This window comes from Bombus vancouverensis, chromosome 5 (assembly GCF_051014615.1).
Source record: "Bombus vancouverensis nearcticus chromosome 5, iyBomVanc1_principal, whole genome shotgun sequence".
NCBI lineage: Eukaryota > Metazoa > Arthropoda > Insecta > Hymenoptera > Apidae > Bombus > Bombus vancouverensis.
Window position 1 is genome coordinate 2,979,826 of NC_134915.1, and position 20,750 is coordinate 3,000,575.

Below are 20,750 nucleotides of genomic sequence, written 5' to 3' on the forward strand. Positions count from 1 at the left end.
ATCGAATATTTTTCTAACAGAAGCATTTTATCTCACAATCGTAAGAATTAGGAATACTTTGCAAAATGGTAAATACCTACCATATTATCGATATAATTTATCTGTGACGTCGCATACCACAAACACGAGCAACATTTGCACAATGTGTACGCCAGCTAGTTAAAGTGGATCGCAATACTAATGAAGATCTTGTTCCAGATCATGGGATGTGCCGAATGAAAAGAGGCGGACGCCGAGGTCTCTCTGGCAAGTGCCTCCTCCGAGGCAGCTTGAAAGTTAAAGGAAACACGTCGACAAGTGGCACGAGTGGCCTTAGCTGGCCTATAAACGCGCGAAGAAAACATACACAAAACCTGCTATCAATCCCAATTGACACCAAATCGGAAACGAACGCCAAGCCGAGACCTAAATTGGCTGCCGGCTTTTCATGCATTAAACGAATACACAATGGTTTCTGGTTGCAGAATCAGCGGCAGGACATTCGCAGAGATTCACAGAGCAGCTTCGTGGCATCTCAATTTCCATTGATGCTTTCGGGATTGGCCATTGACGCTGTGCATCCCATCCGTCACCGACGGGTACCGCCGCGATTAGGCCCTTTTGTGACGTCTGTTCGATGGAATTGGATAATGGACGATCACCGATTACGCGGCTAAGTGGATCTAAGCGCTTTGAATCCGTGCTTCGGACACCAATCCGCCGCGGCGTACCCCTATCACGTGGTCGTTCACGTTTTCTCTGCTCGCGTTTAACATTTTTTCTTTTTCTTTTCTTTTTGTACGCTTTTCTTCGTTTCTTTCAGGCGATCCGACAGAAGCTGGTACAGTCGGAAAGAGCAGAAAGCTGGAGGGCAGTTGGCGAACGACTGCGTTGGCACGCGGTACTTTCGCATTTCAATACGAATATTGGCTGCCGGTATCAAGGTCAAGCGACGACGATAGCTTCGATCGAAGCTATTGAAGTGGTCGTAAGCGACGACACTTCGAAATACACGAATTACATCGGTTAGATCGTCGCCTACAGCATGCAAGTACGGACGTGTTGGATAAGGATCGCGAAGTAAGTCGCTGTGGAGCACCGGTGATCGCAAACCGCTCAAGATAATACTGTGTAGTTTGATTATACGTTGACGATCGATACAAGTGTCTCGGCGAATCCCGTGCTACCAAACATGAAAAGATAACACAGTGGAGCGAATCGTCTTTGGAAAGATCTTAGACTCTGAAACAAAATTTCTCTCCGGCGTTTTTAACATTCGTAGTTGCACGTAATTAACGATCAAACGATAGTATAGTCGTATTGTTGGAACGGTTAATATTTCGTTGAATAATTTTTATGTGAACTAGCAGTTTTATTCAGTTACGTCCTGATATTCGGCCGAATAATCAGTTTCGACTTACTCCGCAGGAGAACCATGAGGTTCATAGCAGCCATCGCCGGATATTTCCTGATCTTCGTTCTTCCAGATATCGAAGCACACGTAAGCAATCGCTTCTTATTTTATTTTATCCTTATAAAATATGTTAGTACGATTCTTCTAGATGACTTTATATACGCACGTATGAAAAACGGTTTTAAATATCGTAAAGCGTTTCGGTGAGATAGTTTCGCTTTTTAATAAGCCGAAGAGTTAAAAATAAGTGAATAATTAACGAGTACACGCTTGTGTTGGTTGGCTTTGTTTTAAAGCTGCAGTTGCTTTCCGTGTTTCTCCAATAGACGTTTCGGAGTGAAACACGTCAATTTCTACGAGTAATTGCGAGCCAGTTGAGATATTTACAGATAATGTCTTCAAATGTCTCAAATTATTTACTAATATTTTCTTAGCGCGTTATATGAGCTTCTGACGATTGTTATCAAAATGAAATATTCCCAAAGATTCGTAAATTCGACTTTTATCAAGAGGATAATAATATTAATAAAAAAACTAGATGAGACTAAAACACATGCATTGAATTTACAATATTCGCAAGTTCTATGAAACAATTGTTTTATGTAGAATGTTCTATATTTCAGAAATATTTTAAATATGTAAGAAATTTCTCAAGGTATTTAAACGTAATATGCAATGCCTTATACCGTATTTTTAATAGACACAAATATCAGATATTGTAAAGATACAAATGATTGTAAATCATATATCAATCATCATAACCAATAATGATTGTAATATGTAAAGATACAAAAGATTTAGTAAGCCAAGTTAACTTCAATACAGAAGATAGTTGTTATCTATGCAGAAGGAAGTAGCAGCTAATGAAAATTTAAAAAGAAACGATAGATAGGATATAAAATGAGAATGCCTTTAAAAAATAATATTACTGTCGTCTATCTTCAGCGTCGTTCTTTATCTCAAAGATCAACTGTTACGATAAACAAAACAAAAATGCACATGTCAAATTGTGATACCTCCCTTCTGTTCCGGACGGTATAAAGATGAAGATATATATTTTTCATAATGTATTTCAGGCAGTAAAAATACCACAGTAAATATTACGCTTGAAAATCATTTACAGTTGGAGATCAAACGAAGTATAGACCTGAACGACGTTTACGTGCCCAAAGTAAGCCAACGCAGATTACCAACAGAAGTAGTGCCGACCAGCTATCACCTGGAACTTAAACCTTTTATCGGGAATGACAAATTCAAAGGTCGAGTTAAGATCAATGTCACTTGGATGGATACCAGTGACATAATTGTTTTAAATGCTCATCCACATCTTGCAATCACGAAATACGATGTTAGGATCACGGAGGCATCGTTGGAAGAAAGGTAAGCGAATAAAATCGCATCATACTCTTCGCTATAATCGTAAATGACGTTATTTAAAAATGGACTCTATTTCGTTGAAAAATTCTTCTGGCTGGAAGAGCTAAACTTAAGGAGCTAAATTTTCTACCTGATCCCAAGACTGTCAATCCCTAACTCTCCGTGGGAAGAATACAAAACTCTACAATAAGATCCATTACGTTTTAAATTATGTAGTATATTTCATACAAAGTTCGTTGAAATCACTCCCTTTCTTCTTTATTTTCTTTTCGCTGTTCCTGGGACTTTCTAGGGAAAGGAGAAAAATGGGTATACCATATTACTATCATGTTACGAGTTCTGCTATACGTATGAGTTAAAGATACATACCATTTATGTGAACCAACTTTTAGCCTCATATCAACAACTATACATATAATAGGATATTACTTGCAGGAAATATACGTAATATGAAATTATATAAATGAAATTTGAAAGAAAATGAAATTTCTGGAAATGAGTAATATATATATGTCGGATCACGATTCGAATTTTGGGCGCGCGACGACTCTTCATGTGGACTAGTCATCGTTTCACAAAGCCGAGATTTTATTTACACGTATATACAGGTCTATCACTAAGCTTAACAAATAATAAGTACAACTAATAATAAGTCTAACAAACACTAAGCCTAATGAATAATACGATCTACGAATAATTAAATTAAATAGTACTATTAGCAATGTTTGAGTTCAAACGAATCCACGGTCACCGGGATAACTCCTTACTAAGCGAAACTAACTTAGACGCAAATGCGATCGTCGAAAATGCTCGATGTATCACTCTTCAAGGCAATCGCAAGAATGCCAGCCTCGTGGAGATTTTTCTCCCTGTACGATTGCATTTTTTTTTCTATACCCGTTTGGAAGCATCGAGAAGGTTCCAAACGCCGTTGCTTGTCTATCATACGGCGATTCAAGTCTACGGGGTTTCGCGAAAAGAAATCTACGTGGGCCATTCGTTTACCCTCTCGATACATGATGTCAAAATCGAATGTTTGCAAATAAGCCCACCACCTATAAACCCGGTCGTTTAAGTCTACCTTGCTGCTGGAGGCTTTCAAAGGATTACAGTCGGTAACTACTAAGAATTTCCGTCCATGTAAGTAGTGTCGGAAATGCTTGACGGCGCTTACCACTGCTAGTGTCTCCAGTTCGTACGAATGATACCTAGATTCCGCGGGGCTGGTCCTTTTACTATAATATTCGATGACTCTGTTTTCCTTTTCGACTTTATGCATTAAAATAGCTCCATACCCCTCCGAACTAGCGTCGGTATGTAGCTCTATGGGACGATTGGGATCAAATATCATTAACACCGGCGCGTCGGTCAGAACGGAAATTATCTGTTGTCTTATCTTTTCGTGCCTGTCCGTCCAAGTTATGTGCTTGTTACTAGAAGTGAATGCGTACAAGGGTTTCATCACTTGCGAAAATTTAGGAATAAATTTTCGGAAGTAAGAGGCCAAACCTATAAACTGCCTAAGCTGTGTGACGGTCGACGGTGCAGGTAAAGAATTCAAAGCTTGTATTTTTCCCGGGTTTGGACGAACTTCTCCGTTACGAATTACATATGCCAAATAAAGTACCGACGTCTTCAGAAAAGAACATTTAGCGAAATTGAAAGAAAATCCGGCGTTTACGAGAGTGTTTAGTACAGTGTGCAACCTTTCTAGAGCTTGATCTATTGAGTCGGCGATTATTAGAACGTCGTCCAAATAAACAACGACATACGAATAAGCGAGGTCGCCTAAGGCCTTGAAAATGGCTCTCTGGAAAACGGCTGGTGCATTTTTTAATCCAAACGGCATCGTCACGTATTCGTATTGACCGTCGGGGGTAACGAACGCAGTATATTCCGTCGAGTTAGGATGAATGGGAATCTGGTGAAATCCGCTAGCCATGTCCAGGCTAATGAAGTATCTCGCACTCTGCAATCTCGCGATTTGGTCAGCAATAAGGGGTAAGGGATACCGATCCGCGACCGTATTTTTATTCAGCGCTCGAAAGTCTACACACAATCTGTCTGAGCCGTCCTTCTTCTTCACGAGTATCATAGGGCTCGCGAACGGCGAATTACTAGGTTTTACAATTTGTGCTTTAATTAATTCGTCTATTCTCTCGCGTACTATTCTTCGCTCTTCCTCGCTAAGCCTGTAAGAGCTTCTCTGCACGGTGACGTTGGGATCAATTAGCCGTATTTCCAACTGGCCCGTACTGACGCGAGTACGCGGGAAACCCGTAATGAATGATTCTTTAAATTTTTCGAGAATAGAGATTAATCGATCTTTATCGTTACCGATTATATCAGTGTCAACCTCGTTAATGTTGACCGCCAAACGAATCCACGATCACCGGGATAACTCCTTACTAAGCGAAACTAACTTAGACGCAAATGCGATCGTCGAAAATGCTCGATGTATCACTCTCCAAGGCAATCGCAAGAATGCCAGCCTCGTGGAGATTTTTCTCCCTGTACGATTGCATTTTGTTTTCTATACCCGTTTGGAAGCATCGAGAAGGTTCCAAACGCCGTTGCTAGGCACACTCGTTGGAAGCATCGAGAAAGTTCCAAACGCCGTTGCTAGGCAGTTTCTGCCTGGAGTTTTGATTACTAATACAATGTATGTCCCATTGCATCGGCACCTCCGAGGCAACATCACACGTGGCTAGGCCCGCTCTCGAGGCCGCATGCCGCCACAACCACATTTCTCGGAAAACACATACAACCGCTCCAGACCTCCGTTAGATAAAACATCCATCCCGTGACCGTGGCTACGTTCAGCGACCGATTGTCACCTCGAACCCAATCTCGCTTATTACAAATCTTAAGCAATTACAACTATAATAAAATCTAGGCTAAGGTACTAGAGGATGTTCCCAAAATTTCCAAGGAAAGGCTTCGGCTTTCCTTTCATCTCCGACATATATATATATATTATGTACATATAATGTATATAGATAGTTATAAATAACTATAATGTGAAATAAAATGAAATGGAAATGAACTTCCGGACGTTCGCGGGGAGACGCGATCTCGAAGAAGCGCGCCAACGGGAGTCGTAAATTCCCATTATGATTTGACTAATCGACGCCACGAATCGTAGGAGAGGGAGAAGTGACTGCTCTGTCGTGATGAGAACAAGTTTTTTTTTTTTTATTATTTATTTACTTAAATTTTACAATTTGTCCAGTAGGACATTTGGTAAAATATTATAGCGATATACTAATATAACATGTGGGTGGCTACCCCCAGCGGGGTACCGAGAACAAGTGAAGCTCGTCCTTATGTGATTACGGAGGAAAGCTCGGAGTGGGTGTATCTTTTGAACTAAGGACGTGGATTCGTTGTTCACACTTTTCGTTAGAACAGTGAGGGTAACGATCCGCGATGCGCATTGATTACAGCCAATGTTAATAAATGAAGATTGGAGGAGGAAGCCTCCTACCGACGTGGCTCGGGAGTGACCTTGTTCATGGGAAAAGCCGGCTTTTCCGTGAGACAAATATTCACCTTTTCCGTTAGGTATCCACCTGCTTTCTCCGTAATTTATAAGAACGTGCAATAGACTTAAGGACTGTTTTAAGTACCAACTATAAACCGAAAATACTTGCAGGATTAAAGGTTCCTACAAGCTACTGAGATTCCATTTCACGCGACGCAACAGAAAATGAAAATATACCTAATATATATGTCGGGTTGTCGTTAGACTCAGGAGCGTGTAACGTATCTTCATTAGGACAAGCTATCGTTGTTGTTCAATGGAGATTATATTTACGATTATATGTATGTCGGAGATGAAAGGACACCGGAGCCGTCCCTCCGGAACTTCGGGAAAATCCGTAAAATCGTAATTAAAGTTTACAGTCGTAATTAAACAATTTGCCGTCATCCTGCCCAATTGTACTTGTTTGCGATTTGTGATGATATACCTGGACTCGAGGCGACCATCAGTCGCCGAACGTAGCCGCGGTCAACGGGACGGGCGCTTCGCCTAACAAAGGTGTGGAGTTATAGGATGATCCTCATTAAAAGAAATACCAATAGAGGTACTCGACAGTAAAACATTGCAACGGTTCCTGAGGACAACGAATACCTGATGTTGAGGCACGTACACAGCACAAGTCCAGTTAGCCCGAGGACCCGCTATAAAACCTGAGTTTTTCCGGCAATTAAGTTTTTCCAAACGGACAGACAGTCTTTGTCCCAAACTGACTAATTGACAGCGACGTCAATTTCCCTTACTTTCGGAACGAGGGCTATACCCGACGAATCCGATGATCTCGTGTCCTCAGACACACCCCATCATAGTTTTCCTCTGTGGCATCATTGGAACGAAAATTCATTCTTTCTTGAGATCCCACCGACGAAGGGAGCAGCGCCTGACGATCAGTGAGTTTGAGTCAGAGCAAGTATATCTTTCATCCCGTTGACCGTGGATTCGTCATCGAACCTAAGACCAACGTCGCTAACATCACAAGTGCCCAACCACCGCTGTTGATTGTCGAATCAGTGGTGTTCATACCCGTAGCATCAGGCCGTATCTTCGTTATCACACAACGATGGCCAACTCCAAGGGAGGTCCGTCAAACGCCCACAACCCTGTTCCTGACTCCTTCTCCGACATGTACAAATGTTGATTTTACAGAGTTTGACAATTAACCGTGATGATTAGACACTGTAGATGTTAAAGACAATGTTCTTAGGTTCAATAACGAATCCGCGGTCAAAGGGGAAAACTCTTTGTTCAATAGAATATATTTTGAAACACAAAATGACGTTAGCTGTGACCCTCGGTATCGTTCTGACTCACTGACCAAACGATGTGTGTAAACTCTCCAAGGTGATCACAAGAATAAGAGACTGATACGATCACATTTGTCAGTTGCATATTGACCGGGGTTATCAACAAAATTCCAGGCACCGTTACTAGACAGACCCGCCTAGAGCCGACATTGCTCCTGCCCGGGGCTTGTTTGTTAGCACAACGTGTGTCCCTCAATATTAGTACTTCTTCTGTTAGATAAAAACGTTCATCCCGTGACCGTGGCTACGTTCGGCGACCAGTTGTGTCACCTCGAACCCAAGCCCACTATCACAAATCTCGGGCAAACATAAACAGATCGTATCGCAACAACTACTTCTAAGTTCTATTATTTAAGTACAGCTATAATAAATAGTTTAGACCAAAGTATTGGGGATCTTCCAAAAATTCCAAAAGAAGGGCCCGAAGTCCCTTCATGTCCGACATATAAAAATACAGTAGAAATTCGATTACCATCCGAATAGCGTGCTTAATTCGGATAATCGAATAATCCTATTTTCCATACGCAGATCATTTATTTTGAACTATTTTGTAGATGTTAACACGTAACAAAGGAATAAAAACTTCTTAACAACGGTGTATCGACTTTTCTAGTTTCTCTCTATTCTCGTTTCCTAATCTTCCTCGTAACAAGGCATCCCTCTTTTTCCATCGATGTTCCCATAATAAACCCTTGTTAATCTTCCCTAGTAAACCCGAGATTACTAATAATTCCTCTTTTGTTCTGATAATCAAGGTTCCATTCTATATTGAAATCTGGATATTAATGAAATATCCTCACAAATATTACTAATTACTAAATTTAATTACTAATTACATATTGGGAGAAAATACATGTATATATGTATATATAGGAAATATTTGCACACAATTAAATAAACTTGTACATAATTGAATGAAAATTTGTTGACCCTCTTGTATCTTGTTGCTCTCTAAAAGCAATTTGATCAATTGAAATTCCTCCTTAAGACTAATATCTGATTATTAAAAAATTAAAGGGAAAAAGGCCTGCCTATGATGGCTGTAAATGTTGCGAGAGTCAGTCGTCGTTCTTCGTGGCCATCTAGCTACGCGATTCACCTGGAACAAATGCTAAAGAAAGGCACCAGCTGCGAAGTGGATCTCACCTTCACTGGAAATATCACCACCAACGATACCAGCGGTTTCTTCAAACACGAATATACCGACGCCAATGGACAAAAACAGTAATTATATAATTACAACGCGATAGACGTAAGATTAAAGAAAAAGAATTTACTGTCTGTCTTTTTCTCTAGTCCCTTCCTGGCTACCAACTTCAGATTGGACAACGCGCAAACTGTCTTTCCTTGTATGGATGAACCTCCTTACAAAGCGACCTTCAAACTCAGCGTTCAGCGTCCGAAGAACATGACTGCTCGTTCAAACACTCCCCTGGAAAGTAGCATAGAAACGTAAGTAGTATGAGATATTCGTTGATTTTATTTGCGTGTGCCATGTCGCTGCTTGGCGTTGACAGTGGCACGATTTCAAGTATGTAAGTTTTAAGGGAGAGACCTCTTAAAATTGAAATTTTTGGAAAAGTCAAAATAAAGGCCTTACTATAATATAATAGCCCTGTGACGCAAAACTGATAAAATATGCGCTTTACGTGATAAAAATAGAAATGTAATGTAGACCTTGCATTCGATAAATGCAAATTTTACACTTTTTAAATTATGTCGTTATCAGCACCAAGCAGAAATACATAGACTGCGAATTTTTATGCTTCTGTGGGAAATTTTAAGATTCAAAAACGCACAGAATGCGAATAATAGGCGAAAATATGCAAAATATCTGGTGTATTTTCTCTAATATTTTTTCCTAAGTTCCACCTTTTAATTATATTCATTCCATAGATACCTACTGTCTAATCGCATCTGTTAAAATGCATTCTCTTAATTATGGTAACATTTTATTCCAACAACAGATAACGAATAAAAATAAAGAATAAAATTTTATTCGCCATAAATGAATAAAAAATGGAACAATTATTTATTTAAATAAGAAATTATTCGAGGGAGAAATTATTCGTGTGAGAATATAACTGGATAAAGATTTAATCGAATTTGGATAAAACTTATTTGGATAAAATTATATATTTTTTGTAAATATTTATGTGTTACATGGAGGATGGACATGGTACCGAACGTGAGATATCTTTTCAAGCTACATTGTCCATTTGCTGTAACATTGTCTTTTATAGCTAACTTTTTCTTGGATAAAATACTGGCTTAGAAAGTTTATCGTTGCTTAGTAAATTATTTATTTGTTAAATTAATAGTATGAACCTTACCGGTATCTGTATATACTCGTACAAAATTAAGTGGGAACAAACCTTTATTCGTGTTAATTCTGCAATCATTGCTCAAATAAATATAGGAAGTAATTCGTTATGGGTAACAAATAATTATTCACAGATAAAATATTCGTTACTCGAAATAATTCGAAGAATGCACAACTCGGATTATCTAAAATAAAACCATACATATAGAGCGAAATATATTTGTCGTATTACAAATAGCAAGAATTTTGTTAGATATTTTGACATTAAAAATACATTCAGAATTTTTATTGACACGATATTAATAAAATATATTGAATCACAGCACGATTAACCCCTTGTTCTACAAAAACGACTGAGACTCGTGGTAAAATAGTTGCGACAAAAATAATAAACGCGAGCCTGACTCGTGTTACTTCATTCGGTCCAAACGTAAACAATACAAGCCTGGCTCGTGCTACTTCATTCGGGATAAACGTAAACAACACTAGTCAGACTCGTGGTTCAGTTATTGTCCATATTTTCTTACTTTAGTTACATGTAATTCTTCGTTACGTTCACACGTTTAGGTTATAATTTCCTAAAAGAATTAAACAACCCTTATACCTATTATATCAGTAAAAAAAATCTAATATTGATGACAATAGTGAGAAGTGTGTTATTATTACGGATAGTGATTTGACTTTGATCTTTCTGATAACGATAGTGATGGTAGCAATATTGTGTTTTCTATTGTGTTTCATTGTTTCGAAAAATATCACGCAGTTGAAAATTACTAATTTTCTACGAGTTATCTCAAAACATTATTAATTTAAACTAAGTATTAATTTACAAATTATTACTGATACATTATCCACTTTGAAATAATAAATCATTTTTCTTCACTGATAAGTCGATCATAATTACTTGCCAGACATCTTAAAAAAATATTAGTTGTGCCCAAAGGTGTTTATTATTTCACAATTCCTTTCGTTGCGCCGAAATATACATGTCATAAGACGCATACATCTTGCGCGAGTTCGAACACACGGCTAAACAGCTAAATGGCTCGACGCGTGACCGACCTTCTTGCTTCTTGTGATCCGAGCAATCCGAAATTAACAGGTAGGACAAGAGGTTAACCGGTTATTTGATTATTTCTTACAGTCTAAGTATTCTTATCTATACACCATAAGTATGCAAAAGCGTAATTCTATTACTAAAAAATATTCTCTTTGCCTAGAACCGATGAGCCGGATTTGGTCTGGGATCATTTCACCAAGACACCGCAAATGTCAACGTACCAATTAGCTTTGATAATATCGGACTTCGAGAGCATCTCGCCTACTCAGGAAATCAATGAAATGGATGGGAGAAAGCTCGAGATTAAAGTGTGGGGTCGAAAAGAATACTTGGACTCCCTAAAAAGTATACCTAACAAGGTTGTCTGGATCATGAACTATTTACAGGATTACTTCAACAGCTCGATTGTTTTACCAAAACTCGACTTGGTAGCCGTTCCCTCGTACGGTGCTACCAAAGCATCTGACAGTTGGGGCTTGATGTTCTTCAAGTATATATTATTTACTATACTTTTGTTAAGCATGCAAGATTTTATACCAATAACAAGGGAAAAATTACTATTCAAAAAGAATCAAAATTACTATTTGATAAATTACTATTTCATTACTAATTAAATTACTATCTCATTACTACTTAATCATTAGATTGTGAATGTTTATGCAAGTGGATAAAGATTTGGATAGTACTTTCATGACTAGAAAATGTTAATCACGTCCATTTGTTTTGCATATCTTGCATATTGGTTTAAGAACATGTACACGAAGCAGTGATTGGCCAGAGTGTTACAAAATGTAACAAGGCAAAGTGTCACGAACATAGTATTTGTATAGTATAGTATTTGACATAGTATTTGTGACAGTAAGTGAGGAATTTGTATTCTTTACCAAAATACTATCATAAGTTATAAACCTTTTTATCGTATATAAATAGTAAGATAGAAATATGTATTATCGACTCGTGAATCGTTATCTTTACTTGGATTTACATAGATAGCCAGCTTTCATTTTTCCGGCACTTTGTAAGTATCCTCTACCCACACTGTCTATACATGCTTTTTTAAAAACACGTGGCTGACCTTGAATATGTCGGTAGGCTTGTGTACATGTTTCAAAGCGATTTTTCATTATACTTTCTTTAAACCTCTCGCTACGATGCCCACGAAACATAACATAACATTTCTCATACATAACACAACATAATATTAATGGTATGTTTACTACATTATTGGTATACATATTTTGCAGAATATTAATGAAGAAAATATCGTGTACACAGTATAAAAAAGAAAGTGTGAAAGAAAATTTCACGAAAAGTTTTTTGGGAAATTATTACAGAAGTCTATAAAACAATAATCAATAAACGTTATATGGAAAGGTAGATTGCTCGCGCGGTTCCAATTCGCAGAACTTGATATCACCGACTACCGAATCGTAGGATGCAGCATGGACCGTCTAAAACTTAGATAAGATGTGAATTTTGATAAGAATTAGACTCGCAGAATAACATGTCAAAAATTATCTGTAAAACTTGAGACTCTTTTTGTTCGTTTGTCAGTTTTATTCATAATTTGCTCTTAATATAACATGTATCGATAACTGTATCCTAGATTAATTACCAACACCTGCTTACACGAACCAGCAATTGAAGCTGTGATATGCAAAATTATCTACGTTCGATTCGTGATATAAAATATCAATACCTTGTGCACTTAAATAGGAGCCGGCTAGTCTTTAATTAAATAAACGAATCCCAGTAATTATGTATACAATGTTATTATGAAAAAAAGATGTACGAAACTAGATATAACAAATTTGTCTACTTTGCATCTTGCGATTTAACACCAAACATTGTCATGCGAACGATAGAAATAACAAATCTCGATATGATATTAATAGCTTAACTTTGATTACAGGGAAAGTGAACTGAGTAGCCCGTCCATTTGGGACACAGCTTATGAATTAATTTATCAATGGATCGGTCAATATATCACACCATTCCGTTGGAGTGATGCACCTGTTAACAAAGCACTTAATTCATTCCTAGCTTCAATGACGACGGTGAACGTACGTATCATATTGCGTGCACACGAAGATTAAGCACAAAACTAGTTCAAAATGTAATGTGTTTGTTGCAGCTGAATCCGGACGAAATGGAAGGGAAATGGCCACTGACTATGCTATATTCCCTTTATTATGAATTTGCAAAGATTGAACCTTTCGGAAGGGTCGGTGGTATCAGAAACGAAGCTACATCATCGAAAAGTATGTTTTAACTAAATTATCTTGTCCTCTTGGAGTTATACAAACAGCGCTACATAATAATTATTAAGTATAATGTAATTGTACTTCATGCTCGATGTTAATATAACAGAAGTTATGGTAATTTTTGTCATAATAGCTTCTCTGATAATTATATCAATTTCTATTAGTCGAAAATATTTTCCAATACCATCCGGATAAATTACTTAATCTTTTCAAATACATTCTCCTAATACGCTCTAGAGTTAGTTAATTTGTGACACTACTATTTCCCGTAAATAAGAACATAATAACTACATATTTACGTGTATTCTTTTTACTGTAGAACTTTCTTAAATGAATTTCTGAAAACTTCCTTCTGTAGGATATCAAAGTTTGTCTACTAAAACTTAGGACACCTTGCACAACTAAATCTTTGTAAATATAATTCTTACAAAGCATATGATCATAAATACAGAAGAAATTATACTTACAGGTTAAAAAACGATCGATATTCATGTATTGTGTTGATTAATTATACCATTTCTGGTAAATTATACATACAAAAAAATGTAGGATAATAATATATCAATAGAGTAGGAAAAATTTAAATGACTTAATAAATTTTGATTTTTAATATTGATATCAACGTAACTATAAGAAATATTAAGTGTGTAACATTTATCAAACAGTTTGAAACGTCCACTAATTTTATACGGTATTGAAAGCAAATTATCTTGTAATTAACTCAGCGAGTTCCTTCTAATTACATAAGACTAATTATGTCATTTTTTTCTTCTTCTAGTGGAGCTGGTATTCCGGATGTTCAATTACACTCTCGGCAAAGATCTATTCCAGAAAGGCGTTAGAAATTTTATACAACAAAATTCGGAAGAGTAGTAATTGTTTTTATCAATTAGCCGGGAAGCAATTCTTAAATGCAAATTTTATAACTGGATTTTACTAATTTACATTATTATATTGGAATAACGGACTCTGCCGTCCTGTGTGTACTGTCCGATGATTAAAACTCAACTCTCTCGTGCTCCTCCGGTCGGTTCTTATCTGGGTTTTTCCTGGCCTCGAGTCATTACGTTTACTGCCCTGGGAGGACCGATAATTCAGAGTTTCCTAATGAGGGAAATGGGCCTGTCCGTGCCATAAACGAACGGCCAACTAAAATTCCGAACAATGAGAGAGAGGAAACACGTAAATCATAAAATTTCTATTTTATTCTTTTTTTTATTTCCAAATAGAGTTTTCTCGTAAATTTTGTATTAGATATTCTGAACATTTAAAGAAAACATTTTATGAAAGTATGAATCGTTTTCAGAAACTTTGCTTCCCGGCTATTCTTCTCAACTTCATCCTTTGTTCAATTTTGCTCAACTGTTAAATATCATTTTTTCAGGAATTTACGGACCTTCTTTGCAGATGACATTTACAGCCGATTAAACGATGTCGCGGCTGAAACGGAGATTTTGCCAAAAGGCTTGACAGTCAACTCAATCGCGGGGCCGTGGACCAATCGAGATAGAGTACCATTGGTCACTGTCATTCGCAATTATGAAACTCAAACAATTACACTTAGCCAAGTATGTATGCACGTTACGTTCTTAATCTTATCCAACAAAAACGCTGTTCACCTCAGGGACGCGGAAAACGTAACGATGACATGATTTTCGCACGGATAAAGCATCAATGAAGAAGAAACGCGGATTTTATTTGTGAGCATTTTGAGTAAAGTCGATTCTCTTCTTGCATAAGTAGCGACAATCTATGAAAAGGTTGATCGAAACGAGAGACTGAATGTATACATGATGATTATTGCAAATATAATGTCAAAATGTAAATATTAACAAAGAAAAAGAAACTGAGGACCAAGTTGAGCACAAAAGAAACTTTTTCATCCTATATCGATTTTACTTAGCTTCTAGAAAATAATAGGAGTTATCACGAACAGTCGATATTAGTTTTCATCTTTGCCAAAATTTAATCTGTTATAGCTTTTAACCTATTTATATTACATAAATGTAAATTAATATTGTACAAAAAATTTAATATATAAATATACGTATTTAATATAGTTTTTCTATTTATGTTAGATGAAAATATTGGCACTATTAGTATTTCAAAATTTGATGAAAAATATTTATTATATAATACAGTAATCTGGTTTTAAATTTGTATGAAATATTTATATTTTGAAATCATAGTTTCTTCACTCAAATTCTTTTTTTATTAAAAAAATTATTTCTCGTATAAATGTTTTTTTTTATTTATTTATTTATTAAAATTACAATCAATTCTTGTCATATAAATGTGGATATAATCTAAGTCGGACGGATGTGCAATTTATAGTATAAACGTAGTAATACAATGACGAAACTTTGGCCTTGAAGACGGAAAAAATATTGCCCTGTCTTTAGAGAAACTATCTAAACGATCTCAGTGATGTATGATATAATTGAAATAAAAACTTTAGAGCTGATGACCTTTCCTTTGAAGTGCATTTATATACTTTTGTAGGTCGTTGTTGATTACGTTAGTATACATCTACATACTTAGTCCCTGAGGTTACATCGTTCAATTATCGCTAAAGAAACAGCAAAGCGAATAATTGCAGTCTATGTATATATGTACATATAGCATACTTGGCGTAATAATCATAATATGAGAATAATGCCAAAACTAAACTACTCACTTTCCATATTTTCCCTATAATAAATACAATATGTATATGAACATTATTTCATACTTTACTAGTAATCTTATACTTGTTAATAAATATAACACAATACCATAAATTAAGATATTAAATCTAATTTTTTAAATTTATTCCTATTACTTTTCTTATTTCTTTAGATACAATTACATTCTTAAGAGAAAACTAACTTTTAATAATGTATAATTGTAATAATTATTAGTGCTAATATTGTTCAATATATAAATTTTTTCTTATAATTGCTATTCCTTAGCTTTGTAGAGGTTCAGAAAGAAAATGGAACAATATAATACATTAAAGTTATTAAATATACATAATTAATGTTTGTGTTACTATGTTTATAGAAAGTCTACCTCAGGGAAGCTCCACGAGCCTCCACTCCTAAAGTTTCTTATGAATGGGATATACCAGTAGTGATGATTTCCCAAGAAAAATTAAATATTCAAGAGTCTTGTCTCCTATGGCTGACGAAAGGAAATAAAATGAAGAATGTGACAGATATTGCTAATGAAAATCAATTTATCATTGTCAATCCAGAGGAAATAGGTATGAGAATAATAACACAAGCCAAAACAAAACATAATGCTCACAAAATTGCTTAATCTTTAACTCAAGATGTCCATATTCTTCTCATTATCTACAAACATGTAGTTTCACAGATTTCTTGGTATTTTATTAAATCACTATATTATAAAAATTAATTTTGTATCTCTTTTTTGTTTAATGTAATTAATGTAAATTTCCCAAGCTTTTTTCTACAATTGTATATAAATTAAATGAAATAAAAATTCAGATTTGCTTTCAAGAATGAGTGATAGTTAATTTTTATAATTAAGATTAACTGTAGCTAAAGGTGAAAAGCCAGTAAAAGGGAAATATGTACAGAACCTTTATTTTTAAAGCTTTCTTGTTAAAAAACAAAACGGAATGAAGTTACTTAGCTTTCTCAGCAATTGATTTACAATTCTATAGTATATAATATTAAATAGTGTGGTTGATTATAGGTATGTTTCCGGTAAACTATGACTCGTGTAACTGGAAAATGTTATCACAGTATTTGCAAAGTCCAGACCGAGAAAAGATTCCTGTTTTAACCAGAGCAAAACTCCTTCACGATTCTTGGAATTTAGCATATTCTGGAGAACTATGCTTCAAAATTGCTTTAAATATGACTCTCTTTTTAAAAGAAGAAAGGAGTCACGTCGTATGGGAACCAGTTTTTATGATGATCGATCACGTTGGTAGACGCATCGAGGGATCTCATGTACACTCCAAATTCGAGGTAAATATTTTTCGTTTACGTTCATTCTTTGAAATATATATTTCAGAGGTGCTTTTGTTATTTAACTGAAATATAAATAATTTGTTTGTGTGTCCTTTTAAGTATATTTAATTGCATATATTTCTATATTAATTTTATATAATTTGTTAAAAGTGAAAAATGAAAAATATTCATTAATTTATTCTACATAACGTTCCAGCTACTAAGGCACAACTACTATACCCAGTATACTAAAATGATTGGTTTCAAAATTTTGGTTTTACCATTACTAAAATATACAGGAGTACCTCTGGAAAATTAATACTGACGTATATTGAAATAAGAACACGATTATATATTATATACAGATACTTATTTTCATAATGACTTCTATTATAATCACATATCATGTAAAATTGAATTTACAATTCAAAAGACTTTATAAATTTGATTTTATAAATTTACAATTTTATAAATGTATTTATTTCTCAGAAATCATAAGTTTGCAGTCGAAATTTAATCTCCAATATTACTTTATTTTTTACTTTTTGATCAAAGAATGCGCAAATATTATTTGTTAAAATTTTTTCTTCCTTATTGCATCTTTATGTTTCCTACACAAAAAAAAATTTAAACATAAAATATTCATAAAGCTTATGAGCTAGTAAAATTATTATTATTTCAGGCATACATACGTACCTTGTTAAAGCCTCTATATGAAGAACTCAGTAGAACTGTAGAACCAAATGAACCATCTTGGAAAACTCATATGCGAGGAATGGCAAAAAATTTCCTTTGTCGTGCTGGATACGAACCATGCGTTAATGAAGCAAGGGATCAGTACAAAAAGTGGCTGACTGATAAAGAACCGGATAAAGGAAATCCGTCCGTAACTTTGCCACCCTTACCTTTATATTTATAAAACTTATAATTATTTTCATTATAATTATACAGTAATACACGTGGAAATGTATTGTTACTAATAACATCAAAGCAAAACCTTATAAATCTCTGCAAGTTACTTACATAAAAATTTTAATTTAATGAGGAAATTTAATGCATGTGTGAGAATCAAAATTTCAATATATAAAATAATACTAATACTAATATTACATCAATTACAGTATATAAATGTTATTCTCTCTTACATATCATTTAGTACTTACAATTTTGTTAACTGGTTATATTACATTTTGTAGAGATTAAATTGTATTAATTATTGTTACTGTTTCTTACTTTAGAGTTGCCAATGAATTTATTTGCCCAGTATTTAAGTGGGGTTCTGAAGAAGAATGGGAATTTGGACTTCAACGTGTTATAAATTTCCCTCAGAATAGTCCAGAAAGAAAACAAAATGAACGTACATATCTTTTGAAATCCTTAGCTGGTTGTCCAAAAGATACATATAAAATTGAAAGGTATCATCCATAATTTTATTCAATTAATTTATCAGAATGAGAATTAAATAGCTTTCAGTTTAAAAAGAAATTATTATATAATCTTCATTAGAATGTAAAATTCAATATTTGTTTTAGGCTTTTTATAAATGCTATTAATTGTTTTTAAATGAATCCAGATTGATCTGTATTGAAAACAAAATTGTATTGTAACTATAGTAACATAACTATATGTAACTATACATTAATATAATTAATATAATTTCTTGTTTCTAGTGAAAATTCAATAACAGCATCATGCCTTATATTTTCATTTATGTTGCAGATTATTAAATGTAACATTTCTTGATCAGAATGGAAATTTTACTGACTCAGACATCCAACTAATTTTTGTCACATTAAGTGGTGGAGCAGCTGGTTACACAACTCTCTTCAACTTTTTAACTGAAAACTGGGATACGGTGAAACAGAGATTTGAAGATAAAAAACATCTTTTGTACCGCATAGTAGAATCTGCAACTTCCTCATTTAGCAATCAAAAGGGTTTGGATATAGTTCGTAAATTGTATGAAAGCCATTCAGAAGAATTCTTACCAGATCTTATAAACCAAAAACCTTACAAGATGGAAATAAGAGAATGGAGCAAAAAGAATCTTCCAGTAATTGATACTTGGCTTATGGAAAATTTGCCAAGAGAAGAATTGGAAGCCATTAAAGCTTATCCGATTACCACTACTATGGCTCCTACCATGGAATAATTAGAAAAAGTAAACTCGTAATTGGAAATTGAACAAAAGTATTAACAATTTAGAAACGTAAAAAAGTATTTTAATTTCTGGAGTATTTACAAGCTATATCATGAACCAGTAACACACTGCTTGGTTTAAAAATATAAATAACTTGTTGACTTCAGCAATAACATGCCTTCTAACAGGATGGCTGCTAGCAATAAGATTAAAAATTATTCTAATAATTATAACTATAATGTAAAATTGTTAAAATAATCGGATTTAATGATTTGTTAATGATTGTTAATAATTTGGATTTAATAATGTATCATTGTAATTTATATTTTCTTTATTTATTATAGGTACAAAGCTTTTATTAATGTATAATTGCTACTACATATGTATTTAAGTTTGAGTAAATAGTGCAATTACATAAATTGTGAACAATTGAAGCTTGATAAATTTTATAAATAATTTTTGTCTGAAAGAATAACATCATTTGCATCACCTTGATTATTGCTTAATTAAATAAAACTTTAACAACAAAATGATTAGCATTTTAATTTTAATTTTTAGTGACAAAAATATCAAAATTCCTGTTTATATTCTACTTCTATCCTGCTTATAAAATTAATGTCATATTACTTACGATAAATAAACTTATGAAAGTAAGTTGCTTCTTAAAAAATCCCACATTCACATAATGATCTGATATAAAATGAAAAGTATAGTTAATCAATTATTTGCTTTTGGTTTGAAAGATTTACATAATGAAATTATACATATTACATTCAATATTAAAGAAATTTTCAGTTAATTTTGTATTCATATAAATTAAAGATAATTTTACCATTATAAGATTCTTGGATAAATATAATTCTGTGTTCATGTTTGAAACAAAGTAATAGCATAATTAATTTAAAAATGAAATAAAATAATATTTGTTAAATGGTTACTTGCTACATACATAGAAATGTAAAGATAGAGTAAGCGAGTCATATGTTACCATGTAAATGGATGCGATATGACAGTATAGAAAGAACGCTGCATAGAAGCGTCTTCTACCGAATGTGCATGCATTATTTTAAGTGAGAACACAAGAGGTCTTTACGTTACACTCATCCGTAATATAAAGATTCAAACCTACTATAATATTTTATAACATTGATTAAGTACAAATACAGGACAGATCTGACTTCATATGGAATTTCATGTCTCATGTTCTGAAATACCGACGTGGAACAAACTCAGCCTCTGCTTTTCTTTTACGTTAAATATAGAAATTATATTTGTTGAAAATACTAAATATTTATGAATATTGTCATTAATGAATACTTTAAATTGATGAAATTATTAATAATTCATATTTCATAACATGGGTTTTGCAACTCACATTTTTTATAA

General features: G+C 34.3%; 1 protein-coding gene and 1 long non-coding RNA gene across 3 annotated transcripts; one reads left to right on the plus strand and one right to left on the minus strand.

The window, feature by feature from the left end:
• The first annotated feature begins 491 nt into the window (after window positions 1–491).
• Window positions 492–19,894, plus strand: LOC117164208 (aminopeptidase N). Of its 2 annotated transcripts, XM_076618632.1 has the most exons (16): window positions 492–719; window positions 803–1,059; window positions 1,408–1,480; window positions 2,517–2,773; window positions 8,633–8,839; window positions 8,912–9,067; window positions 11,159–11,488; window positions 12,911–13,061; window positions 13,133–13,259; window positions 14,041–14,131; window positions 14,647–14,830; window positions 16,305–16,506; window positions 16,965–17,242; window positions 17,907–18,106; window positions 18,463–18,639; window positions 18,944–19,894. In XM_076618632.1, the coding sequence occupies exons 2-16, from the start codon at window positions 1,025–1,027 to the stop codon at window positions 19,374–19,376; spliced, it is 2,901 nt and encodes a 966-aa protein (XP_076474747.1). In that variant the 5' UTR covers window positions 492–719; window positions 803–1,024; the 3' UTR covers window positions 19,377–19,894. The 2 variants fall into 2 exon arrangements, with proteins under 2 accessions (XP_076474747.1, XP_033203010.2); XM_033347119.2 differs by having other exon boundaries at window positions 492–1,059.
• On the minus strand, window positions 19,678–20,663 carry LOC143302688 (uncharacterized). Its single transcript, XR_013058403.1, has 2 exons — window positions 20,353–20,663; window positions 19,678–20,054 (listed from the first exon to the last, which is right to left on the minus strand). It is a non-coding gene; the product is annotated as an uncharacterized LOC143302688 (long non-coding RNA).
• Window positions 20,664–20,750: the final 87 nt, after the last annotated feature.

Coding starts and splice junctions, on each gene's coding strand:
- LOC117164208 (XM_033347119.2), top strand. CDS start 1,025: ATGCAAGTACGGACGTGTTGGATAAGGATCGCGAA. Junction 16,507..16,964: donor TGTCAATCCAGAGGAAATAG/GTATGAGAATAA, acceptor GGTTGATTATAG/GTATGTTTCCGGTAAACTAT. Junction 17,243..17,906: donor ATGTACACTCCAAATTCGAG/GTAAATATTTTT, acceptor TTATTATTTCAG/GCATACATACGTACCTTGTT.